Source organism: Cyanistes caeruleus, chromosome 18, assembly GCF_971803275.1.
Source record: "Cyanistes caeruleus chromosome 18, bCyaCae1.hap1.1, whole genome shotgun sequence".
In the NCBI taxonomy this organism is placed as follows: domain Eukaryota; kingdom Metazoa; phylum Chordata; class Aves; order Passeriformes; family Paridae; genus Cyanistes; species Cyanistes caeruleus.
Window position 1 is genome coordinate 11,489,153 of NC_141718.1, and position 27,285 is coordinate 11,516,437.

General features: G+C 44.9%; 2 protein-coding genes across 2 annotated transcripts in view; one reads left to right on the forward strand and one right to left on the reverse strand.

Moving 5' to 3' along the window:
- The first annotated feature begins 1 nt into the window (after position 1).
- CRKL (CRK like proto-oncogene, adaptor protein) lies at positions 2-17,637 on the forward strand. The gene is made up of 3 exons (XM_023937711.2): positions 2-905; positions 3,881-4,343; positions 12,882-17,637. The coding sequence occupies exons 1-3, from the start codon at positions 592-594 to the stop codon at positions 13,014-13,016; spliced, it is 912 nt and encodes a 303-aa protein (XP_023793479.1). The 5' UTR covers positions 2-591; the 3' UTR covers positions 13,017-17,637.
- A 1,877-nt stretch (positions 17,638-19,514) lies between these two features.
- LOC111936641 (T-box-containing protein TBX6L) overlaps positions 19,515-27,285 on the reverse strand; it is a 40,083-nt gene continuing 32,312 nt past the window's right edge. The window contains exons 13-17 of the transcript XR_015277717.1: positions 26,899-27,133; positions 26,346-26,508; positions 26,111-26,241; positions 25,657-25,698; positions 19,515-19,800 (exon numbers count right to left, since the gene is read on the reverse strand). The gene's annotated coding sequence lies outside the window, so the exon portion shown is untranslated. The remainder of the gene's footprint in view (positions 19,801-25,656; positions 25,699-26,110; positions 26,242-26,345; positions 26,509-26,898; positions 27,134-27,285) is intronic.

The window sequence follows — 27,285 nt, forward strand, 5'->3', positions numbered from 1 at the left end:
CTCCGCCCGGCCCCTGAGGCGGGCGCGGCCCCGCGCCGGCGCCATGGCGCGTGCGCGGGGCGGTGTCTCGGAGCGTTCGCGCGGCCCGGCGCCGCCGCCATTTTGGAGCTCGGCTCGGGAGGGGAGGAACCCGCGGGAGGACGCGGCGCCCGGCGCTTCTGCCTCCCCCGTCCCGCCCCGAGCCGGCTCCGCTCGCCGCTTTCTCGGGCCGCCTGTCTGTGTCAGCCGCCGCTGCTCTTCGTCACCCGCCTGGCCGGGCCCGCCGCAGGCCTGAGAGAGGCGGGAAGGATGCCCTGCACACCCCGCCGCTGAGGGAGACTCGGGGGCCCTGCACGCCGCGTCTGGCCAGCCCCACCCCAGCCGCTCCTCGGCTCTTCGCCTCCAGCGGCACGGAGCTTCCTTCTCCCTTACTCCCCTTTCCCTGGGTTTCCTTTCTCCTGGACTAGGCACGAGCCGCTTCCCCCTCGCCCCCAGCCCGCTCCGCCTCCCAGGCCTCTCTACCCAGGCCTCCTCCCGGTCTCTTCCTCTGCCTGGGCCTTCGGGCTCCTCACCTTCCTTCCTCCCCTTCCTTCCCCTTTCCCGCCCGGAGCCATGTCCTCCGCCGCTCGTTTCGATTCGTCGGACCGCTCCAGCTGGTACGTGGGGCCGGTGTCCCGGGCGGAGGCGCAGACGCGGCTGCAGGGGCAGCGGCACGGCATGTTCCTGGTGCGGGACTCGTCCACCTGCCCGGGGGACTACGTCCTCTCGGTGTCCGAGAACTCCCGCGTTTCCCACTACATCATCAACTCCCTGCCCAACCGCCGCTTTAAGATCGGCGACCAGGAGTTTGAGCACCTGCCCGCCCTGCTGGAGTTCTACAAGATCCACTACCTGGACACCACCACCCTCATCGAGCCCGCGCCCAGGTGAGTGCCCCCCGCCCCCGCCACAGCCACCGCCACCTTTGCTCCGAGTGGAGCGAGGAGGTGAGACCTGTAAAGGTGTCATAGTCCAGCCGAGTAACTCTGGGAGCCTGGTACTGGATGTAGATGCTATGAATAAATACTAAGGAAACATTCGCTTCTAACACTGGGCCTTCATGACGCTCTGGATCTCGCTGACAATGAAAAGTGTTGCTCTTTCAGTCAAAGCATCCACGGTCCCTGTGCTGACCTTGTGTGTAGAGGTACCATGTACCTCTACCACGGGCTATAATTGCCTTGAAAGAGGGTGTGGTCGCACGTCACGGTTTTTGTGTTACCCTTCTACTAGTATTGTCTCTCCGTTCCAAGGATGGTTGAGAAGCTGGCTCACCAGTCTTCTCCGTGATTGAAGTACAGCCCCTGAGCTTAGTTTGCTGTCTACCCCTGCACCCACACTGATTACAATAGAACTGGCTTTTATGTGATTAGACTGCTTCGCTTTGTTAAGTCAGCATTAATAGATTCTAGGGCAGCATTTCCCAAACTTCTAGAGTGGCATTTCTGCGCCAAAAAATGTAAAACGCTTATTTCTCACGGTTTGCTTATGGCACTGTTTATCTGCATATGGCATATACACTTCACTGAGAAATGCTGTTCTAGGAGGATGGGGAAATGTGACTTGGCTATGAGCTCCTTCTTTGTCCTGGTCCCAGCATGGGACATACCTGCAACATGCATCAGTAAACTGCTTATGAAAAACCCTAGAACATATTCCTTACTTCCAATTAATAAAGCCTTTATCAGTGCCTTTTGTCAAAGCATTTGGGGTTTCTGGATAGAATGAAATGAAATTAAATAAGAGAAAAGTAGTGACATAATAAAAAAAAAAGTCTAAATTGGTTTACTTCTGAATTCTGCATTTTAATGTCTTATGTTTTGCAGATTAGCAAGTTCTTAGGAGGGAAGAATAACTTTGAGGTTTATAGTCACAACTGAACCTGGGCATAGACCAGTACTTAATAACAGTCAGTCACTTGTCAAAGATTGACAATAGCTTGTTAAGTGGAAAAACTTCAGTGTTCAAAAGTCATTCTGAAAAGCTGTCAAGTGATGGGCAGGATGTGACAGAAAGCACAACCTTCAGGAACTCTTCAAGCTGCTAGCAGCCTTTTGGGTAGTGATTGTGGCTAGAGAGATGGGTAGATAAAATAATTTTCACCATTGCAGGAATGCTTAAATGGAGCTGCCCAGTGTTATGTGCATGCTTAAACTTGTGGAGAGTTGGGAAGAAAAAGTCTTATGCTGAAGCAATCTTTATGCTTATCTCTGTTCTCCAGCCTGGATACTCTTGAACCTTTCTGGATACAAAAACTTGTTCTTAATCATTTATATCCATGACTAACTTGGCTTTCTCAAAACACTTGAGAACTTACAGAACTACAAATGGGATCCACTAAGTGTTTTTACTTAGCATGATTTTTGTTAAAACTTCTAGAAAAATCAGTGATGTAGTTGGTGGTTTTAAATTCTGTGCAAAGGAGACTTCCTGCTTCAAGAGAAGGATGAGAGGTAGCATTTCCAGATTATCTTTTTTTTTATTATTTTTAGTTAATGGAGTAGGTTTAGAATAGGGGTGGCCAGGTATGTGCTTCAGATCTGTTATGCTAATTATTTCTCTGGCATTTTCTTGGGCACATTGCTCTCAGATGCTTGTGCTTCTGAAAGCTGTTCATTCTTTAATTTCATAAAGTACAGTCTAAAAGGTGGTTTCTGTGTAGAGCTCTACAGTACTTCTAGATCTTGGAGATGACATCTTAAACTTAAAACTTGAAAATGGACCATTTTAAACTTTGTTTGTTTTGCATTTCTAGCAGTGAGTTCTGACCATCCTTGCTGATGTTCCTGAGCTCTTGCTTATGCAGAGCAATTGCTCCCTGAAGGGTTCTCTCTGTCCCCCTGCTTTGGCTGCAGCAGGGTCTCTGAAAGGTGGAATATCTTTCTCTTCAGGGCTTCTGGCATGTCTTGCAAAAATCACAGGGATTTGACTTACATCGTATTTTGCAAGTAGCAAAAGAGAATTGAAGTAGGCTAATGACATGCATTCTTGCTATCATAGCTTAGATAATAAGTATCTGCTGTGGCCTATATCCATTAAGGTTTTTTGACAGCTGCTTTGAATAAAATGTATAACATTTATGATGAAAATAGTAAAAGCATTCTCATTTGATGGACAATCTTATACATTATCACAGACAACAAAGTTGACTGTATTAGACAAATGATTGACATAGTAATAAACAATTATGTAAATAAAGATAATATGGCTAATAGGCAAAGGAACAGTTCTAGAAGGGTAGCTTTTTTTTTTCCCCCCCTTAGTTCCTTCTTATCAGTGGATGCAAGTATTTCATACTGTCTTTATGAAGATGTCATACCATCTTACTTTTGTTCCCTTTTTCCCCTACGGTGCTTCAAGTCTTGCATTTACTTACTGAATTATTTAGAAGTGGATGCTGAAGTTAAAATGAAATTATTTGGATGACTTTGAAAATGGCAGAGAACTCTTGGAGAGATACACAGCTACATTTTTATGTGCTGTCCTTCCACCTGAATCACCCAAATAGTCTTAATTTGGTTTTCTGTATCAATACTCTCATAACTTAAGCTATAGAATTTGACTCTAAGATTTTCACAACAATTCAGAACAGGTGGATGAAGATGTTACATTATTTTTCCCAGTTTTCTGCATCCCATGATAGATTATTTTGGGTTTCTGGAGAAGCTGCTTTAGGTATTTAAGTAATTATTTGAGAGTGTGAGTTACTCATGAAATGCCTTACAGTGCTGCCAAGCCAATAATTTTTTTACAAATCCAAGTAAGTAACTCTTCTCTAATTGATGTTCCTACTGCAAACCTGCTACTTACCTTTGTTACTGGAAATACAAACCAACAGCTGTTACTTTTACCAAATCTTCAGGTATCCAAGTCCACCAATGGGATCTGGATCTGCCCCTGCCATGTCCACTGCAGAAGAAAATGTGGAATATGTTCGGACTCTCTATGACTTTCCTGGCAACGATGCCGAGGATCTTCCATTTAAAAAGGGCGAGATACTGGTAATTGTAGAGAAGCCAGAAGAACAGTGGTGGAGTGCCAGAAACAAGGATGGTCGGATTGGGATGATTCCTGTTCCTTATGTAGAAAAGCTAGTCAGATCTTCTGTTGGGAAGCATGGAAACAGGAATTCCAACAGTTACGGTATTCCAGAACCTGCCCATGCTTATGCTCAGCCTCAAACCGCAACTCCCCTGCCCTCAGTATCCAGCACGCCTGGAGCAGTGATCAATCCTCTGCCATCCACACAGAATGGACCAGTCTATGCCAAAGCTGTCCAAAAGAGAGTACCCTGTGCTTATGACAAGACTGCGCTGGCATTAGAGGTAAGTTTTTCCTCCAGTCCCAGAGTTTTCAATTGCCTTGTAAAAGAAGAAACTAAAAATTGTTATGGTGAAGTTGGTGTAGGTGACTTCATATGGAGTCTGCTTATTTGTGTTGAGGGACTGAGAAGTTAGGTTACATTCTGAAGAAACATCCACAAGAATTACTTCATCTATACCACTTCCTTTGAGAAAAGTGACCTAGTAAGTAACTTTAGGACCTGTAGTTTCCCTCCCTTCTTGCTTGTTCAACTGCAAATGTTACAAGAGTAGCAGAGTGTACACATGCTGAAGAAGTGCTAATGAGAGGCTTTGCTTCTCCACCTAATCTTGGGGAAGGAAAGAGGTATTTCATTAATCAATGTAGAGTTCCAGGCTAAGAACTGACCATGGCATCCTCCAGAGAAAGGTAAAGATTGCTGGCTGATACATTTAGTGTTTCTGATCATCAGCTGTGAGATGCACTTGAAGATCTTGTGCTGAGAGCTGAAATCTGGGCAGAATATATCAGAAATACTCTAGTCCCTTTTACTTTGGTTTTCAGAAATGGAGTTTGAGAAACCTTAACACCTAAACTGGGGGTGAGGAGTGTAATCTCTCAAGTGCTGCAAGTTCCTGTGCTTGCTATTGCATTTTTAATTTTATTAGAGAAATCTTGTAAAACTTTTGATCATTATTCTGTAAGTAGTAAAGAATTAATATCATACTTCTAGTTTAACAGGAATAATTGACTGGAAGATGTTTCTTAAAGCTATATCCAGAAGACTAAGTTTGTTACTTTTACATTTACATGATACTGAAGGCTAATTAACCTGTAATTCAAAAATGTCTCACCTGGAAGAAGTGAAATTTGAGCATGCTGCAATACTTCCAGGAACAAATGCAAGCAAACAAGCATAGGAAGCAACAACATTTTAGCAAATAAAATAATGTTTTTTTAAATACTTTTGAACTTTTCCTGGTTTTGCTCAGTTACTTTGCAAGTTAAAACTGTTACTTATGGCTGATACTTCTGGTGAAATTTAGAAGGTTATGTTTGTGACTTCCCATTATTCAGAGTGCTCACCCTAATTGTTTTACTCCTGTATTTGTAAGACTTCTACAGGTGGTTACTCTTATGGGGTTAAAAGTTAAATATGAATCACTGGAATTTCTTTGTCTTGTAAGATCTAGTAGCTTGTTATTTGTGAACAGTATGTGAAAATTATCATAGAACAAAGTGTAAATTCACTGCCAACTGCACTGTACAGAAGATTCCTGCCAAAACTACTCATGCTTCTGAAAGCAAGGCAAGGCAAGTGATTGATTTTGTTATGTTATCAATGTGTCATGGAATTACTTCAGGGAGCTTGCATTGCTGCAGAGTAGCAGAACCACTTGGAAGGTTGGTCCTTACATACAGACTTGCCCTTTAAGTGACCTAGTTAACCCCATCAGTTTAGCTACTCTGGGATACCAGTAGGTTTAATTCTCTGGCCAACAAATAGGTTTGACTTGGTTTGAACCTTCAAATTACTAAAGTTTTGTTTGAGAGATTCATCTTCTAATCACTTACTGCCTTGTGTTTTTGTGTATCTCAACACTGGCTTATTTTATCTTCCCATGCAATCTGTTTTCTTTGCAAGTGTACCTCATCCACACTGTGGCTTCTCAAGAGGCTTCAGAAGCAGAATTCTGGCAACTGTTCAACATTTCGTTTCAAATCAGAATTGCAGCTTCTCCATATCTATCCATGCATAGGGAACTTCAGCAACTTCATTATAGCAGTATTTTTTTTGTCACACAGGCTAATCTTAAAGAAAAAAAATCATTCAGCTTCTTTTCATGATTTTCCTTTAGTTTGCCAAACACCTGCAGGACCCTGATAAAGTATTTAATCCCAGCTGTACACATTACTAAATAAACTGAACCATTTGAAATTTCTCTTTTAAGACCACTGAAAGTAGGGTTAGACAAAACACAGTTTATGGGACTGTTTTGGGGAAGAAAGTTAATGATGTTCTTTCATGAAAATATTATTTGACAGTTCTCCACCTCAGTATAGTTGTATCCTAAGTGACAGTTCAGCTTGTACAGGTAAAACACCTTGTGAGTGTAATTACATGGTTGCTGATTGTGCCATCTCATTTCAACTGATAAAGCAATATGAAAGCAAAATATCTGTTTTCTGGCTGTAGCCTTGTGTGGTCAGGACACAGACAGTGCTTAAAAGGAAGAGAATAGCATCTGGAGTAAATAAAGCCATGGCACAGTAATCTGCTCAACTTCCTTTCAAGTGGAGCAATGTCATTCTTCTTGCTTCAGCTTGAAAATGGGACAAGCTCCCTGCCTGCAAGTCCAGTGTTTCTGCTGTACACTGTTGTTTACAGAACCTGACAGAATTTTTCTTTAAGAAAAGGTAAAAGTTTATAGCCTGTTACAGAGAAGTTTGTTTTGTAAGCAAGTTTTTTGTTGTTGTTGTTTGGTTGGGTTTTTTTAAATTTCTTACATGAAAAATATAAGTGACCAAGTGACTATTCTACAGAAAATCTGAAACAAGGTCTGATAGTTTGGATAAAGATGAAGGGTTCAACTGATGAATTTACAAGTGTGACAATTTAAGAGAAGCTACAGTTTTATTTCTGTAGGATGCTAGTCAATAGGGTGTTTATTTTTGCTGGGCTAAATTTACTTAGCATTATATAGAATCACAGAATGGTTTGGGTTGGAAGGGACCTTAGAGCTCATTTCATTCCACCCCCTGCCATGGGCAGGGACACCTTCCACTATCTCAGGTTGCTCCAAGCCCCATCCAACCTGTCCTTGGACACTTCCAGGGATGGGGAGTTCACAACCTCTCTGGGTAACAGGATTGGTGTTACTAAAGTTACTGATGTGTAAGTGTTGACTCGATCCTGTTGTGTTACATACTCCACTGTTACTCTCTAAAATAAAAAATTAAATTTTAATCTGTTTATAGGTTAAAATGGTAGTTGTAAGTATAGACACTATCTCAAAGCTTACAGCTGGTGGTACATGTAACTGTGCATCTCCCTGTACAAGGGAACAGTTAGTAAAGCCTACAATAAATGAAATGTATTTCTAAGGTTTACATATGCTCTTGTCTGTTGAGTTACTTTGGCAGATCAGATGTAATGTTTTTCATGAACATTCTCCAGACTGAAATGTGTCGCTTCTCACTACAACTAACTTCATTACTAATATGTGTAGAATTTTATGGATACTGCATTAAAGCAACCCAAACCACTAAGCAAGCAAGCAAGCTACAGAATATAAATAAAAACCACCAAACCAAACCCCTAACCGAAAAGCCAGGTCTGTTTCTTTACTTGTGCACTTGTAGCTAAGAAGCTATTTCCTTCCTTTCGGTGCTGTGGAGGAAGGGGCACAAAGGACAGGGTTACAGTGCCCTGTGCTTACTGGCACCAGAACTCTGCACCACAGGGTTATGCCTCGCTATTCTTCACTCCTGCTGAATGCTGTGGGAAAACTGGGAGGGCAGTCCCATGTTCTGAGGATTTACACCTTAGGAAGGTGATGGATTTGATAAGAGCAGAGATTCTGTGGCACTGTTACTGTGATACAGAGCAGCAAGGTCTACCTGAAAGCTTCATAGCCTTTAAAAACTTGTAGTAATTCTATAGCCAGTCTGTTAGTAATATTGTGCTAATTAAGCCTTGTTTCAAACTGGCAAGCTCTAACCAGGACATGAACAACAAATTCTATATTCACTTATAAAATGGAATTAAATAGGGTAAAAGAATAGATAATGGGAGACCAGCAGCAGCCACCAGATTTATACCTGTTGTGTTTAAAAAATGATTCTCCACTACATCACCAATTCTCTAATCAGTATCACAGTTAATTTTGAAGGCAGCAGTGGTTCTAGAGTTCATCTCCAGACTTAACTTGACAGTGTTACGGAATCAAAGATTTATTTTTTCTTTTTAAACAAGAGTTACAGTATATTTTTAAAAAAGTTTTTATACTAGTGTTGGCTTTTTATAGACTCATGCCAGCATTATAGTGTTAAGTAGTTTATCTTTTTGAGAAGTAGCAATTATAGATGTGTATGTTTGCTATTACAGAGTTAACCTGTCACTGAAATGTTTTGGTGAAATAAATTTCTGTCCACTGTAATTATATAACTGACTTACAATATTTCTCTTGAGCTTGTTACAATTAGGTTACAGTTAACTTTTTCCCTCTTCAAAGGAAAGTTGAGACAAGTAGGCCAAAATGTGCTAGCAGTAGAACTTTCTTAATTAGGAAATTAGGCTACTTCTTTCAGTAGACAACAAGCATTGTGTTTTTCTTAAGGCAAGGAAACTTAGCCTTGCTGTGTTAAACATTAAAATGCATTTAACTCACAAAGTCTGGATTTCAAGCAAAGTATTGATCCTGTATTTGTGTAGTGTGCATTGTTGATCAGGGAGCTTTAGTTACTGTAACTGTTGAACTGAAACTGAACTCTCCAAATTCTGTAGGGTCACAACAGTGGCTTCGTCTGAAGGAGACAGGCTACCACCATGTAATTGAAAAGCAGCCCTTTTTTGATGCTGCAACATACTCTGACAATTTTCCTGGCTCTTGGTGAAATGTAAAGTTCCTTTGTTTTAATCTGTGCCTAGGTGAGGCCAGATTAATGGCATCTAGCACTTCCACATTTCTGTGTTGCCCTTGAACCTCCTTTCATGCCTCAAGAACGGATGAAGCTTTTCCTCTGAACTGTTTGATTCTCTGGTTTGGGCACCAACTGTGTTCTGGCCCAGAACATCAGTAATGAAGGATAATTAGGCTGTGCTTTTAGCCTGGTGCTTTCTTGGAACTTCCAGTACATCCAGCACCAGCTCCTTCAGTGTCCTTTTGTCCTGTTAGCAGAGTGGCTGAACCCTGCCTCTCTTGTGTAGCTCCTCACTTTGGGGACAATGGGGTATCAGGTATTTTCACATGCAGTGTTGGATCTTGTCTATTCTTCTCCAGACAGGCAGCTGGCCTGAACAACTGGTTTGGTTTTGGTATTAGTGTTACCAAAGGAGGTGAGCTGTGACACTAATTAGGATAATGACTGCGATTCAACACCCTGTAGCTTCCAGAGAGCAGTGTTTTCTATAGCACTGACCCAGTGGGCTAAAATGATGATTTAGAATTTTAATGCATTTTTATCTCCTTAAACTTATATTACAGAACTTTATCAGCCTACAACTATTAACATACAATTGCTGGAATATCTGTAAAACTCATTGAATTGGTTGACTAAAATGGCTTGCAGGAAACATTTGCAGAGTATGAATCAGCTTCAAATGGAAGACAGGTATAGAAGAGTCTAGAGTGAATGAAGTAACCTTTCTGACTGGCATGTTCCACAGCTTGTATTTCCCCAGGGCTTTGAATTCATGCTCTAACATGGACATAATGAAAGATGTGATCTAAAATACATTTTGATTTTTATCATTTGGGTGTAACTAAATAGCTGCATTTCAGAAGTATTACTCATTTCAGCAGTGATACTTCATTCCAGCAGTGCTGCTTCACAACAATTGACTTATCTGAGATGCTGAGTCTAAGGAAGTGTTCTCCTCATCTATAGATAAGGGCTATTAGCTGTCCACAGTCATACAGGAAGTTTGTGGAAGAGATGAGAATAGAACCAGGTCTCCTGACTCTGTCCTGTGCCTAATCATAAGACAATTCTTCTGACTGGCTTAAAACATTCTCTGAAAAGCACTGTGTTAAATAAATCATTTTAGTGGGGGATTGCACCTCAGCTGACCATGTTATAGATGCTTTAAAAGGCATTTATGCTTTTTCTTGGGGGAAAAATACATTGAGAGATGAGTTGACCAGATTTTTCTAGACATTTTTGAAATAAAGGTCTTTAAGATAATATCCATGGGTTAGTATAGCATGGAATCAGGGTTCCTGTGCCAAAAATCTGTTTAATTTAGTCTTTTCAGGGAAACTACATTTTAAAAATAATACAGCACAAGAGAATATTAAGCAGTTTTCATTTAAAAAAAAAAAGCCTTCCCAAAAATAGTAGAAAATTATTGCAAATTAATTTACTATTCCAGTGATTCTCAGCATATAGGAGTATGTTTTGAGTAGCTTTTGTCTCTGTAGTGGCTGATGCTGGTGTGCAGCATCTTTTCCCACCTAGCAGCATAAAGGACATTTTACATCATTAATCTACAGGGCAGTTTGTTGCAGTGCAATAGGAGACATATTTTAAATATTATTTTCACTCAGCTGAAGCAGTATTTCCAAACCTATTCACATTGTGAAGTCTTTCAGAACCAAGTTGAAGAATATCTGTTCTAGAGCTTCAGAATGAATAATGGATTGATCTCTATGAACAGAATTGCATTGTCAGACTCTCAGTAAATGCAGGTTTCAAAAGATTATTTTTAAGATTAAAGGGTTTGAGAGTGGGTTTGGTTTACAGTGTAGTGAAAATGCAACTCATTAAACCATTGTGATGTTGGCTGCATCTTTCTCAGGTTGGGTCTAGAATTTGGAACTTGGATCTGTCTTCAAGGGTTATTTAAATGCAGCAATGTAACACTGAGTATTTATAGATGTTATCAGCCTTTTCCTAAAGAGACATTTGCTAGGTTCCTGTTTAGGTCATCTTGTTACTATTTAAAGCTTTCTCAAGTGAGAAGTCTGACAAATTGTGCTTTTTAGCAAATATACAATTAGAACAGGCTGCAGCAGGCCCTGGAGAGATGAGGAGCAGTCAGATGAATTCTGTGTGTACATGCAGAGTTTAACTGCTTAATTCTGGCTTGATATTTGAGTTTAGGAACAGCAGATATAAAAATGTCCATTTAAGAAAGCAATATGGCCTCAGATATATCCTCAGAACTTAAGGGACTTCCAAGGGTTTTCTCCTCTCTCCAAAGCACAAGATTACAGTTGTTCCAAGTGAGAGTGTCAGATGTGGGGGGCAGACAGGACACAGACAACCAAAGTAGCGGAGAAAAGGTAGGGAAGGCAGAGCAACACCTAAAGCTGAAATCTTTGAGAACAGTTTCAAAGTTCAACAGATTTTATTTTACAAGACAACACTGAGTGACTGACTGCCAATGAGTTTATTATAGTATCTTCAGCCTCACTTAAGGGTTCTTGCTTCTGTGTGATCTTCACAAATGTCTGTTACGGTAGTGGTAACTGGTTAACGGGCTTCAAATCATCTAAGTGACATCCACATCATGTTGTAAACTCAGGGCTTTCTTTAACATAAAATATACAGATCTCACCTCAAAAGTTTAAAGATGTTGGCCAAGGGCCTATCTGCATGTGGTCTGAATTCTAATACACTTTAGAAAATATGGACAAATTGCTTTACATACTGTATCAATGTCTATTTTTTCCTTAAATAAGATTAAAGCTTGTTTCCTTTGAATTTCACAGCAGTGGTTTGATAACTGAAACTCAATTACAAAGAGCTTGGACCTAGTTTGGGAAAGAAACTTAGAATCTATTGGGCATTGATCATAGGCTGGTTCTGCTTTTTGTGAAATTAGTTTTTAGCTGCTAATGGCACTTTTCTAATATTTACTGTAGTTACCACATAGAGTCAAATAAGTAAACAGGAAGGGAGGGGGAAAGTTAGAGAGCTGCTGTAACAGACCACGTGTTCAGGTCTACAGAAGCAGCTCAGTGAGAATGAGTATTTAGCTAGTCTTAAATGCTTCTTGTCAGTTTGGATATTTCCCTTTGTAAATTGTCCTAGTCCAGATTAAATACAGGTGTTGAACTGTAAGAGTATAATTTATCATCATTTGGGCTGTTGTTTCTAGCTTGATCATAGTTTAAACTTCTCTCATTTTTCGCTGCCAGATAGGAAGAGAAGAGTTATGGTAGGAAAGGCCTGGCATGTCATCATTCCTGCTTCAAATGCTTTAACAGGAAGTAGACATGAAAACCACAAATAAAGCTAGAATCTACATCTACTACTAAAAAAAAAAAAAAAATTAAAAAATTTGGATTGCTTTTCCTCATTTAGGAAGTGTACCATTATTTTAGAAATTACAGAAGGTTTTTAGACTGTAATCATCAAAATTAGAGCTTCAAGTTATGGTTTCTTTGCTTTAGGAATCTCTCTTTGAAAAACTACATTTCTTCTAAGTCAGCTGCTGCTAAAACCAGTCCCAGTACAGTGCTCTTTTGAAAGCATGTCGTGACTCATCACTGATGGTAGCTTTACTGATGTGAATTTGTATCTAAGCTAAAGATACTGTTGCATGAAGCTGTAAGCTCTCCTATAAAAAGAGGTGTAGTTCTGTAATCTTTATAAATATATTCATACTTAAGAGTGTCAGAAAGAGTGCAGATGACATTATTATGTTTAGCAACAAAGTGTTGGTATTGCAGTTCAGTAAAAGTAACTTTTCCACTGAACCTTCTGCCAAGAAGAGGGCAGGATTCCTTTCCCTATGATGGGCTTGTTTGTGCTGTCCTTCATTTCATTTGTGTTTGTATCAGAGGTGAGAATCCCATGTGTGACAAGGGGTTTTTTTGTTTCTAATTCCACAGGTTGGAGATATTGTGAAGGTTACGAGGATGAATATAAACGGTCAGTGGGAAGGAGAAGTCAACGGTCGAAAAGGGCTCTTCCCTTTCACGCATGTCAAAATATTTGACCCTCAAAACCCAGATGAGAACGAATGACTCCCTCTGCCCAATTTACACTGCTGCTTCATTTTCCTGGCTATCATTAGCATTGTTTGAGGTGGGATGATGACTTAATGGCACATTGCTAGCATTGCCCATTTTCCAGCTTGCTGCAGTTTGACAGTTCTTTTAACATACATTTGGAATACATACAACTGAAGTCACTGCCTGACCTTCAGACCATAGTTGTGTCATCCAGAATTTAGTTTCACTCCTAAAACTTTATTGGGCCTTAAGCTGGAGAAGACTGAACCAGAATATAGCAGAGAGGTATTGGAAAAATAACTTTTCCTGTTGAGACTTCTGTGGACATTTTCTGGTTTGCTCAGTAGGAAGAGCCCTAATCTTAGATCAAACGTGCAACTTGTGCATTACTGTCCAACAAAAAGCAACAACAAAAATGCAATTTTAGGACTGAAGAAAATTTAGTTTTGAAATTACCTGTCTTAAGGTAGTACATATAAAATGATGGTTTCTTTAAAGGACAATAATTGGAGCTTATGTATTCTAAGCAGTTGTATTAGACACTGCTCTTTTCTGTTAACTCCTAAGCTTGTTGTTGACCTTCCTGAAACAGTGTGTGTTAATGCAAATAACCATTGATTGAGCTGCATTGAAGCTGAGGCATTTATTTATAAGGAAACCTAGGAGGGGTTGATACTTGTAATTTGGTTTTGACATATTTAATGCATTTCTGTTGATTTTTGCAAGCACTAACTGTAGAAAGTGAGCTTTAAGGGGAAACACTTTGGCCTGGTCTACATACAGCTCTTCTGCAGTGTTGAAAGTGTAGTTTTACTAGTACAGAAGTGCTTGTCATCAAGCTGTTACTTGGCAGACAGATCAGATTGCCATGAGGAGAGGTAGGAATGGGACAGAAAAACTTGGTAAACACCAATAAAATACTCTTATTTAAACATTTAAAGACCTTTTCTATCCATTTCTCTGCAGGCTCCCTGCTCTCTCCAAAGTTTCCTAGCTATGCCAGCCCCAGCTCATTCAAAGCTCCTTTTCAAACACAGTACCTTTTTACCAGGGTGTCTGTGTTGCTGTGCTTCTCTTCCAGAGCTGCTTTCATCTTCTTTTTCCCCTGTCCTTCTTTTTCCTCTCTCATATCCTAAGTCCTCTGCATGCTGACATCTTTTTTTTTTTAACCCTTCCTAAGGCATTGGCTCTGGTTTATATGCGACCCAGGTCCCTGCCCCTCCCAGCACTCTCTAGAAAATGGTTAATTGGAGTCAGCTGCCTGAGTTCCCCCATGTGATAATGCTGGGGCTGGAGGAGGCCACAGGGGTGTCTGTTATTAGTGTAGCTCCTTGTCTCTTTGTGTACCTGAGCTCTCCTGCTGGGACAGTTGTGCAGCAGGAGCTCCTGGCTGCAGCTGCTGCGTGCGGGTGCTCAGCCTGAGCCTGGGTGCAGGATCTGAAAGCGCAGGCACAGTGGAATCCTGGGCCACCTTCTTCAAATGGGTGTTGTAGGTGAACTGGAATGCTCTTTGCAAAATGATGGAACACTGAATTAACAGAATACATGTCTGCAAAGATACAGCTACAAAACCTCCCTTTTCAGACAGCCTGGTTAAGGCAGATGTCCAGTGTGGAAGCTGGCAGGAAAACAGCAGCTCCCATTTTTCAACTTTGGAAGGCTGTTGGTTGTAGCAAAGCGAGAAACTTCAAACACCTGCAGAATGTCATCAGATCTTACAAATGTCTAGTGATATAAACATTGTCTTAAGTTCCAGCATGTTTTCTTGTTGATTTGTGTTGCTTGATCCTAATAAAAGCACGTTGTTGGTAGTTCCTGTGGGAGTGCCATGAGATCCTTAGCACTGAAGAACTGCAGAAATGGCATTCACAAGCAGACATTCAGAATGCCAAGTTTTAAAGAAGTCTCTCTGTTCATCTATTACCTGTTTTCTGTAGTATTGATCAAGTGGCTGACAGTCTGGAAGTTCTTGTAGAGCATTTTACTACCAAATTAACTGTGAAGTAGAGTAGCATTGACTGAAGTGTTTGGTGCTGTAATTCTTGACAATAGGCATTGACATTTTGTCTTGCAAAGAAAAGCTATGCAGTTCTCTTAACTAAAGAAGGTCATGCTTTTCCTGTGCCCCAACAATACCTGCACGTTTACTACACAGATTGTACTACTGAAAGTCATCTTCTGAATACAAACTGCACTAAACTCAGTCTGCTGCAGAGAAATCTTATTTCAGGCCTGACCTAGTTACAGGCAGCTCTTCAGAAGACTGATTGTAGAATTCTTCCTTTGCGTGATAAATAAATACTGTGAGATTTGAGAGCTTGAACATAACTTTTAACCTGATTTTTTTTCACTGAAATAAACATCTTGACTCATCCCCTCATTGAATAAGGTGTACGCTTTGAACACAAATACCGTTTTAGGTTTAATTATGTTCCAATACTGCAGAAAAGCAAAGTATTTTACCTTCAAAACTATGCAAAAATTGTGTGTATTGGTATCTGATGCAAAGACAAGAATTCTTGAATTTCTGTGAACCTGGTTTTAGGCCGTGAATGAACAGTGTTTCTCCAAGTAGCAGCGGTGTGGTTCCGGTATGTAAAATGTGGTTTCAATGTAGCATACTGACCAGCCTAAGCTGATTGTAACCTTGCTATAAAATGTGTCTTGGCTATTTTACTATGAGACAAGTATTTTCATATAAAGACTGCATTGGATCAGTGTGTGTTTCTCTTTGAGGGACTCTGGGTTCTCAATCGCTTGTCGCTCGCTTACACATGTGCTGTCGTTTTATGAAACCTCTTAAATCTGAGTGATAATCTATCAGTGTAAATGTTCTTGGGCGTGTAAGGTAACCTTGATATGAAGCATGAGAGCCTACAAGTGATGGCTTCAATCTATGCACCATTAAAGTTGTCCTTGCTTTGGAACTAGGAGCTGGTGTAATGACCTGGTGCCACAGTAGTCAACTATCACGAAAGGCTTGGCTTCCTCCTGCTGTGTACATGTGTATATAGACATTGAAGCCTCTGACCAGTCTGAAAGTTTAAATGAAAACTGTTTTAATCAGTGTCCATCACTGGATAAGCGCTTATTTAATTCATGATTGTTTACAAATTGGGAAAGAATAAACAGAAAGGGAATATCCTGTTTGGGTTGAGGCTCTGAAGAGCCTGAGCATTATTTTTGTAAAGGGAAAAACAGCATTCTTTGTGCCATTTCATGTGCCTGTAAAGTAATTTTTTATATTGTATTAACATCCTGGGAATGAGTGGGCTGCCTTTGTTTTCTAGTCCAGTTTTCAAGCATTTTCCTCAATACCTGCATTTGAAAGTGAGACCTGCCTAAAAGACTGCCTTTTGGGACCAGTGAAAGCGTTCCTGTATAGCTGTCATTTTCTGTTTATTTGTGTTAAAATGTATTTTGGGACAAGGATACAATTATTGCAGTGGGAAAGGTGGCCTTGTATTTGAGACAGTCTTCACTGTGTAAACTTTTAAACACAATATGTAATTTAAAGACCATGATCTTCAGGCAATAATATTAAGTGTAAGCTTTTAAAATTTATTTTGGGGATCATAGCTTGTTTTATTTTTTGTGCTATAAGATTAACAGTATTAAATGAATTATATTCTTAGAATATACGGAGTGTCTTTTCTTAAGATTAGTGCCTTTTTAATTTCTTACTCCACTTAATTCATAGAACTGGTCCCAACATCAAGCCACTGTGTTTTTTTTCCCCAGTGCCCTGTTTGTACAGTCTAAATAAAACTTGCCTCAACTTACAGTATTATTTGTCGTCTTTAGTCTGAAAACCTTGAGGATAACAGCAGAATGTTTAAGCCCTTACTCTGTCCTTACAATGGCCTGTGGGTGAACAGAGTGTGCCAACTGAAGGTTTCCAGAATCAAAGGAAGAATTAAGCAGCAGAAAATGCTGTTGCCAGGCTGAATGATACTCTCCTGTTCCATCCTCGTGCCTCTTCTCAGACAATGCTGCTGGGCTCTGGAGGTTCACATGAAACAGATGCATCTCTGGTGATACAGATTACCACTGTCTCCTCTACCCTGATGCCCGACACGTCCGTGCTCTTCCTGCTCTTCCACCACTGTATTTATTGTGCTCTTTGGCCCAGGCTTTTAAAGGTCTCTGGAAACCGTGACCTTGGTTTACTGTGATGCCCTTGACTGTGCTTGTAAGAATGACTGGTTTATGCAATGGTTTGAATTTCATTTATTATTGGTTGAGTAACTAAGGTGTGACCTGTGCAGGCACTGGAGAGCAGGGACTGCAGCTCTGGCCCCTGCTGTGAGGTGCTGGTGCAACACATCAGAACCGTCTGTGTTTTGGTCAGGACCCACATCCTGGTCATCCTCTGTCTTTTAGTCAATCCAAATCAATAGTAACTTAACTAAAGGGTTTTTTCAGTTAAATCATTAACAAGGTGTTGATACTCGAGCTGATGCTGTATGGGAGGAAAGCTTAAGAAGAACATCAGCCACTCAGCTGCTGCAAAGGAGAAGCCTACAAAGCTTGTATTGGTTCCCTGGACTCTCTGTAGGTATGGTGACAGCCTCGTGTTTGTCTTCTCTGGAGTACAGATTTCCATGTGATGTTAATAAACATTCATAGCCAACTCTGCATAGTGTCTTATCATCAAATAGTCACAATTGTCAAGTTGTGTTTTAAAGATGAGAATAGGTCAGATACATTCACTGGGCTTGGCAATCCTGCTTCAGGCTAAAAGGCAGAAAGTAAAAGGTAACAAGAAGCAAGCAGTAACTCAGGGTGGGTTTATTTGTCTTACCTGCATTCAGGCTTCCACCAGTGCAGAACTGAAGTAGTTCAGTTACTTCAGTCCAACATCAGGCAGCACAAGCCTCCATTTTTCAGTGCAAGCTGGGATCAGCTGGGTTCATCAGTTTGTCACTTAAAAGATTTACTTAAAAGGTTTTATTTCTAAACCAGTGTGATGACAAACATCCTTTTATACATGCCCAGAGGTGTGTCTGTTGGAGCCTACAGCAGTAGGAAATACAGCTAAATGCATCAAATAAACTGCAGCCACAGCAGAACAGTTCCATTTCTCCACGATTCTCCATAGTGTGGACTGTACACAGATGAAAGCTCCTGAGGTCCACACTCACCTTGGAGCAATCGTACTGATTCCTGTCCCCCATATTGTCCCCTCTGCCTTTTTTCTAGAGGACAGGTCAGCTGCTCCTGTAGCAGCTGTTGAACCAGCAGTCACAGCTGAGCAGGGAAAAGCGAAGCAGCTCCAGTTTCAGGAACCCTCCGTCCCCCCGAGCTGCGCACTCGCTGTGCAAACAGCCGAGTCCCGCTGCAGCAGGGCCGCGTGTCCCGGCGGGAAGGAAATGCTCCCAGCTGTCCCAGAGTGAGCCTCCTGCTCCGAATGCAAGCCCTGAGAGCTTGCCAGAGCCCCAGCGGCACCGATTGTTGTGACTCACTAACGCCGAATGCTGTGAGCCCGGCCTGAGTCAGGCTGTCCGCACACCGCTCCAGCTGCCCGCCCTCCCCGGGAGCAGCTGGGAACCCCCAGCGCCCCCGCCGGGACTCAGCCCCTCCAGACTGACACAACCCTGGGAGCTGAAAGCTGAGCTACCCCTGCTCTGGGGTGTGACGGTGCTCACCGGGGACTGGCAGCCCCTCGGTGCAGCCTCACCTGCGGAAGATCCATCCCACTGCTGCCGAGGCAGGCGGGGGAGCGAGAGGCGACAGGGAATTAACGCAGTGCTCCCCTCAGTTAACCTTCCCAGCACCTGCTTGCTTCATTCCAGGCATTTTGTAACTAGAACCCTCCCTGCACGAGTTATTAGTCTAACCCGCCGCTGGCACACCAGACAATTGGGATCAGAGCTAAATCTGGGATATCCACAGGGACTGGCTCCTGCTTTGTACGTCCTGGCTGGTCCAACAAGGGCAGCTGAAAGTCAGCGCTGAGAAATCCATTACTAGCATTTGGTCTAGAAATTTATCACTAAAGCTGAAGTTAAAGTGTGGATCCCAAGGGATGGTTTATCCCCCACCACTGCAGATTCCCAGTCTGTGCTATCCAGTGAATCCTCTCCAGACCCTCAGGCACGAGCAGCTCTCGCTGGGCTTGTCAGGGGGAAGCAAGGATAGAAGGGCATTGCTGGACATGCTGCTTTGCCTTCCCCCAGCTGCCCCAGCACCCAAAATCCAACTGCTTTGGGGGGAGTGGCAAGTGCAGGGAGATGATTGTGTTTTGAACAAACAGAAGGGACTGACATAAGTGAACAACAGGACTTGGGTTTGAAACTCTTGGCACTCGACTCCTGTTCAGCCCACCACCAGTCAGCAGCCAAGCTGGAGACCCCCAGAGATGCTCCTGACCAGTGACAAACACAGCCAGGCTTAGAGTGCACTATTGCTATCCTTGCCATAAAAAATACAAAAATCAAACTTGCCCATTTTTCATTACTGGTAAGTAATGACCCCTGTATTTCCAGACTCCATTTCCACAGTTTCAAATGTATTCTGTTACTTTACTTTTATTTTATTTTACTTTATTTTTATTTTATTCTGTTTTGATCTGGATTATGTGGTTCAGGATACCTGCTGAATCCATTTCTGTTATGTTAGACCATCTTTTCTTTTCCCTTCTTCTTGTGAGCATTGATACAATTAATCTACCGACCTTGAAGAGAAAGAGCTTTTCTCTTTCCAGGTATCGCAGCTGGTGCTCTGGCTCCGAGTCTGCAGTGACGACGGATACACAGCTCTGGGCTGGATTCCTGCTGAGCATCAGCCTCATGCTCTGCAGGGCACAAAGGAAATGTAATTCATCAGGCTTGGCCTTCGTTGTGTAGGGAAGAGCCATATCCCACAAAGATCGAATGCCTCCCACTGTGCCTGACTACCTGCAATAGCTGTGCCTACTCTGCACTTTGGAGAACTAGATCTAAAATTAACAAAGATCATTTCCCTGCAAGAAATAGCACCTTGGCCTGGACATGGGACACATCAGCAGGAGTCTGAAACAGAAAGGCTAAAATTAACTCAGGTCTGGGATTCTGCTGAATGCTCTAACACAGGTCTGACCACCACATGCAGGATAAGCAGCACTGTTGGAAATCGCTGCCCAAAATCATCCCAAACTGCAGGATGTACCCCAGCAGTGACAAAAAGGTTACTCCAAGAACTCAGTAGCAGCTCCTACCTGTATGAGGCTCAGTGATCCACCCTCACTGTCACTAGTGACCATCTGATGGAGGCAGAGGTGGGCGATGGGATGGAAACAGCTCTCCAGCTGGTGCTGGATTTCTAGCAAGGCTTTGTGCTGTACAGCAGCAGAAGCCCACAGACCCCCACAGTGGTGTTTGTGGGATCAACACTGGCAAATTTAAATAGACAAAAATAAAGACACCTTGGGGAGCAGCCTAGGAACAGAAAGTGTGTGCAGGGCAGTAAAAATGTGGGACTTGTAGCCATCAGCTCATGCCTTCCTCGCTGCAGTGCCCTGATTTCAGCCCATGCTGCAGCCCCACGGCAGCACCACACTGGAACAGCTGTGGAAGATGGAGGGGGGTGGAGATGATGTACCTGGAGAAGGACAGGCTGATTTAACACCCCTCCCTGCTGCCAAATGGCTCCGTGGGCTCTGCAGTCATCACCCAAAATAGAGCCACAGTCTGTGCCTCCTCCAAGAGACACAAACATATGGAATCACTGCCCCAAGCAATGCCCTGATATGTTTCCAGCATTGCTTGGGGCAGTGATTTCGTGCAGGAGCCACCTTAGGAGATACCAGCACCATGCCCCACTGTACCTGACTCCTTTCCCTCTCCCCCACCACCCCTGCCTGTTGATGCTTGTTACAGCCTGGGAACACAAGATACAGAGCTTGAGCTAGCAAAGAATGTAGGCAGGGTTTGGGCAGAAGGGAGGAAAGGTCCTGCATTAACCTCACAAATGCACCACATGTGGCTGTCACCTACTGCTGAAGACACAAGGGATCCCTTCCTGGCAGAGGCCGAGGGGCTCCAAGGCAGCCCCTGCTTTGTCTCTCTGGGACCAGACACGCTGCCCCAGAGCTGCCTGCACATCTCAAAGCAGGGACACATCCTCCCCACGGAGAGCAGCTCATCCCAGGCAACCGCCTTCTCCTCCCCTTGTTTTGCTGCCAGGTGCCTCCTAAAACATGAGCTGCTTCAGCCCCAGCTTGCCCAACACTTGGCTTCTGTCAGCACCTGAGCGAGTCGTGCAAAACCCTCACTCCAGACACAGCACAACAGCCCCAGAGCTTTGCCCCTTGTACACTGTAAGCACACAGCAACAACTTAGATGTTTTCTTGGCTTTCTGTTTTCCACGGTGCCCTGGGGTACCCTTGCTGCAGCTTCCAGGCCTCAGCACCTTTGCAGCAACCCCCCTGCAGGCTGCCCCAGCTGTCCCCTCGCTGGTCCCACGCTGTCACTGGGTGGCACTGTGCCCCTGCCTGTGTATGCCCGGCTGCAGCCTCCTCCTCTGCCTCCTCGCTGCCCGGAGGAACCCCGGCTGGGCCGAGGGGCAAAGGTTCCCCTTGCCGAAGTGCACCCACAGTGGCACCGACTGATACCCGGGGACCCCAGGAGCCCATAAGGTTGTGACCCCAATGCCCAAACAAACACAGGCTTCCCACTGCCTCCCTGCCAGGGTCTCTCTCTCCCCACCACAGTTGTATTTTCATTACTGTGGCAAAAGGAGACCAACTGCATCTTTACAATAGCCCCTCCATAAAACTAATAGGCCAGGCAATTGGGACAGACCTGTGAAGTACTTTCTAGTCTAGACTCGAGGAGTTCGTGCCACAGCTCACAAGCTGTCCCAGCCCTACATCCCAGGAATCACAGCGTTATTTCTCCCTATCATCAGGGAGCAGCACAAGGATGGGCATGGTGCCCTCACAACTGCTTTCGCTGGTCTCCTGCCACCCAGAGCCTCACCTGATTCCAGCAGCACAAGGCTCCTAGGAGCATCCATAAGAATCAGGGTTTCCTTTCTCCAAGGCACCATGACACAGTCCTGCCCTGATTCCAGGAGACTTGACACCATCAGCATGTGTCCAGGGTCGGGAGGCTGGACCCAGCACTGGGCCGGGGCAGAGGCCAGGGAGGTCCTTTGTCAATGCTTTGCCATTTGCTTCATTTGCAGTTGAAAGCCAGAGAAGCAGAGAGCCCTTCTGACACTGTGATGGCAAAACCTGCTCAGCTCCATAGCAGAAGATCCTTCCCTCTACACCGACAGGCCGCGTTTGTTTGGGAAGCTGGGGTGACACATTTGGTGTAACCCAGAGCCCCATTTCACAGGGTACCGGGTGAGCTCTGCCTTGCTGGGACCTGGCCAGTCTCGGTGGGGCACTCCAAGTGCTCCTAGCGCAGGGAGCTGGGCTCTGGCTCCAGCAGGGGATGGGTGGAGGACCCTGGAGACAGCAATAACCAAACAGAGCAGCCGCTGCCACCTTCCCTCTTCCTGCTGTGTAAAAACTGGAGAAAAGCCTCCTTTAATCGCTCCCCCTACATTAGACATTCCAAGGGAAATTAGCACAAATGCAACATCAGTGGCACCGAGGGAACACACCCTGACTGACTTGGAGGGAGGTTAATTAGTTTGTTAAAAACCTTTTCTCTTTAGTTGCCACCTAAAGCTCCAAGCCTTGACAAACAGTGGGGGAAAAGGGTCTCTGCAGAAAATCAATGCTCTTTAGAGGTAAGAGTTAAAGATCCTCCAAGGAGCATACAGATGGGAAATAAAGACTGTTTCTCCACCATTAGTGTAGAAGATGAATGTTAGATGGGAAAGCAAAATGTTTCCAGGCTTCCATAAAAGTCAGAAGGGAGACAAAGAGCACATTCCTCCCCCTGCAGTTTACTGTCTTTATCTCTTTGCCTTAGTGTCCCCACCTACCCTGCAACAGAGGCACTGAAAAGCTTGAACTGGCTCCTGCAGAAATGATTCAGGATCCCAGATACTGAGCGCCAGAGATGTGCCAGAGATGTGCCAGGTGCTATTGCCTGTCCCTTGGGAGGACAATCCCCTCGGTGCCAGAGCTGCCAGCAGACTGGTCCCCGCTCGCAGGCACACCAGCCAGGGAACATGAGTGTGCTGGGGATAGGAAGAAAGCCTCACAAGCCCTTACAGACAGTTGCCCCTTTAGATTAACTTAACAGATGACTGCAGTGACCCCAGAGAATTTTGTACAGCTCCCACCCCACTGTAGCTGCCCCGAGCATGGTGGCACCAGGAACCTGTCACAGAGCTGGTGTGTGCCCATGGTGAGATGTAGCCCTGCCAGTGCTCCTGCTACTGCCACTGTAGGGCTGTGGTGGGATGGCTTAAGCTCAGTGACTGCCACAGGCAGCGCTTTGGGACTAAAATTTCCTTAGGTACCTGGTTTAAAGTTGGGACTGACTTCATTCAGTATCCACACCAGAGCTCTGTGCTGCCCTGTGGAGGATAGAAGGGCAGACAGTTCCAGCTCCAGAACCAAGTCTTCTTTAGTCTAAGGACATTATTTCTTTGCTATACATGATGAGCTGTGTGCCCTGCCTTCTATACTGTCCACTGATGTTTGTATTTCAAAAGCCACTACATCATCTGATTCTGCCCAGCCATCCAAAAAAAAAAAAACAAAACAGACAACATCCTGTATGCCGCTGGGACCTCTTTGTCAGAGGCTGTGAACTCATCTGCATCCAGCACCAGGATGGATTGAACAAACTGAAGCAGTATTTTATTGCTGAAGCATAAAACACGGGAATAAACAAGCACCAAAGTGCTACTGATCATTAAAACCAGATGGGAGCCCATTTACTGCCTCCAGCAGTGAGGTGCCATGGCTGCTCTGCTGGGGCCCCCTTGAAATAGGAAACCCAGCACACCATCTGGGAGGTGCTGGATGGCAGTGGCTGCAATTCCAGCCAGGAGTTATCTGCACTGTGCTCTGCTCGCACCACCACCACTGACCAAGGCGTGTCAGAGCTCTGAGTCCTATCTCCAGGAATAATCACCCCTGCAAGCTTGTGCCTACATGGAAATGCCCTGGTAGGGACAAGCAGCCCATCTAGGGCCAGTCCCACTGTCCCAGGGAGATGGGATGGGGAGAATCACAGGCTGAATTCCAACACACAGACCAGGGACTCCACGACATTTCAATAGTATTTGCTCAAATGCACATCAGAGAACCATCAATTCCTGTGCAATTCAGCTCCCACATGGTGGATTATCCAAGGCAGTCCAGGTCTGACCTCCTTCCTTACCAACCAGTGCTGTCTGGGAAGTGAAGTGCTACGGTGAGAAGCCAGAGGCTATTTCCTCTCCTTCCTACTTAACACACCCACCACGGATAAATGCCCAACGAGAACATTCCCAGTCTGTCTACTGAAACTGGCCTCCGGGAACAGCTCCATGCTGAGTACCCCCAGCTGCAAGCTAAGCTCAACCCCCTCCCAAGACAGAAGCTTTGCACCTTTGTCTCTAAGCCCCATCTTCCCGTGGCAGGGAGCCTTCTCAGCAGCTGAAATGGGAGCGCGGCATGGGGCCAGGGATGGATTCCTGGAGATGGGATGGAGGGGAGATGCAAATGGAGCAGGAGACTGCTCGAGAAGCAGAGACAGACAGATGCTTTTACACTTCAAAGGGAACAGGGCCCTGTGAGGCTTTCAGGAATACGCACAAATCGATAGACTCCTTTCAAACACCGAGCACATTTGCTCAAGTGTGAGGCAATTATTCCCTGAGGATGGAGGCAGGACAAGGCCATTAACAGCCATAAGGGCAGGGTGAGGAACATGCGGTGGCTCCAGGAGGAGCGCCGGCCCAGCCTGGGGGGCAGAACACCGCAGTCCTGGTCGAGCTTTCTCATCCAGGATTTACAAAATGCCCTCATGTCCCCAGGGGCTCTGAAGGGACACATTAGTGTCATTCAGCCTACGTCAGTGCAATGCTCAGCACATCCTTTTGGCGAGCAGCGGGTTTGATCACATCCCCTCCACTGCTCTAGTTCACTGCCTTTATCCCTGGAGGGCTGACTTACACTCACTGAAGCAATTCCCATTTCCCCCTCACCCGAATGCTGCTGGGAAGAGCCGGAGCTGCTCTGGAGAGCTCTGTCTCCACTGAGCCCCTTCTAGATGGCAAAGCAGAGCCCAAACCAGATTGTGGGCGAGCAGAGGGCTGGTGGCTCAGCATGGGGACAGACCCCACGGTGTGACAGGAATCACGCCTGACTCATCCCTGTCTACTCTGCACCAGCACTTCCACACAGATTACCCTTAATGCACCATCTCCCAGCAAGGATGTTACAGAGATCACAGGTGCCTGTGCTTTGAGACCCCACAGATGGGAGCTGGAGTGACAGTGCCAGCATGCAGGAAGCCTCTCCTGTGAACAGCTGCTGTTTTACATGTACAGTCATATTTGTACAACGAGAGGCAGAGATACTGAAAGTGAGCAGTGCTTTATGCCTGGTGCATGACTGATGGGAGTGCCCATCTTGTATCACTGGCTGCCCACTCTGCTTTATGGAGGCACATGATTTACCCTCTTCAGTAAAAATAGAGGAGGAGGAAATAAAAATCTCAGCATGTCCCCAAAGAACTGTAGGAGATTAAAATTAAATCTATCCATTACACTCACCAACTAGGGCGCTGTCTGGGCAGGAACACTGTAGTTGTACACCTGCATGTTCAAAGAAACGAAACTGAGTATTAGAGAAGTGTCAGAGGCAATCCAGCACCCCACAGCAAAGTGCTTCAGGTCATAAAACAAGCTCACAAGACTTGGAAAAACAAAAAAGGAATAACACTAAACTAAACTTAATAGCAACACTGCTCAGCACAGCTGCAGCACCTCTTCTCAACCCTGCATCAAAGGTTTGCTTCACCCTTGGTTTAAATTTTGTCTGACACTTCTGCTCAGGCCCAGGTCTCAAGAACACTTCTGGGTTTGTTCTGGGACGTGCGTGTCATGTTCCTACTTCCTTCACTGTGTCCTGTAAGCCTCTTCCTGTGTTCCTCCTGCTCTAATGTCCAGAAAGAACATTTAGACCTCACTACAGCTCTGCAAGGCAGGACAGTAAAAAGCAGCTTACCTGGAGGGGCAGGGAGCCAGGACAGCAGCAGAGGGCTGAGAACAGAGCTCCAGAGACAGGAACAGGCCTCCCTCACAGCCACTGACACTGCAGCAAGGTCGTGTCTCCGAGACTGGCTGTGCCCAGGGCAGCTGACACAGAACAGGCCACCCCCACCATGAGCCAGAGAAGTCCCTCCATTCCCCAGCCGGCCCTGCACAGTTTTATCCCTCTCTCTTTGCCCTTGGCCGCTCACCGAGTACCTGGAGGCCGAGCAGGTACATGAACACAGCTGCTGCCAGAGGGGCCGGCACCGCGGGCAGCTCCGGCCACAGGGTGACCAACACTGCTTGTTGCTCCAACCAAAGGATGCCTTTGGATCCCACCCCAGGGCTCAGGAATTAAATTGATTTTAAGCTCTGCAATAAAAGAATGTTGTTATTCCTGGAAGGGGGTTTGCGCTGCTTGCTTGGATTGCCTTAAAGTGAGCCGGTAGTTAGGCTGACCAAGGAAATGCACTATGGTCTCCCAGGAGGCTCAAGGACCACCATGAGGGACACCCCGGCCCGGGCAGTGGGGTCAGCAAGGCAGGATCCTGCTCAGCCTGGCTGTCCAGCACCAGATGTTTCAAGAGCCCCAGCCCAGCAGGGCATGGAAATGCTGCTCCCCAGGATCGCCTCAGGCCGCTCCTCAGCCAGGGAACCCCGCGGCCCGGGCGGGCCCTATCGCCCCTCACGCGTGAGGGCTCGGCCCCGCGGCCGGAGCTCGGCAGGTGGCACCAGCCCGGCACATCCCTGTCCCTGCAGCACCTGGAAATTAGAGAAGCTCTTCGTGAAACCAGCTGGAAGGTGCTCGTACAGAGCCGAGCGCAGAGGCCACAGCCCAGGCCGGGCCGGAGGGGAGCTCGCTGTGTCTGGGAGCTTTGCAGGGAACAGCCGCCTCTCCCGAGCCTGCAGCTGCCTGCGGGAGAACTGCAGCATCGGCAAGAAAGCATTTTTCTGCCATTCCCATCTGCATTGAAACAGTGTCAGACAAGGCTTAAGGCTGAAAAAAAACAGTAGGAGAAACCAAAATAAATCAAGATCTTGATTTCCCATAGGAAATTTACCTAGATCCCATTTATAGTCTATTTGCCCTCCTCCTTATGTAACTTCTCTGCAGGAGAGGAGCAGAAAACACAGAGAAAATAAACAATT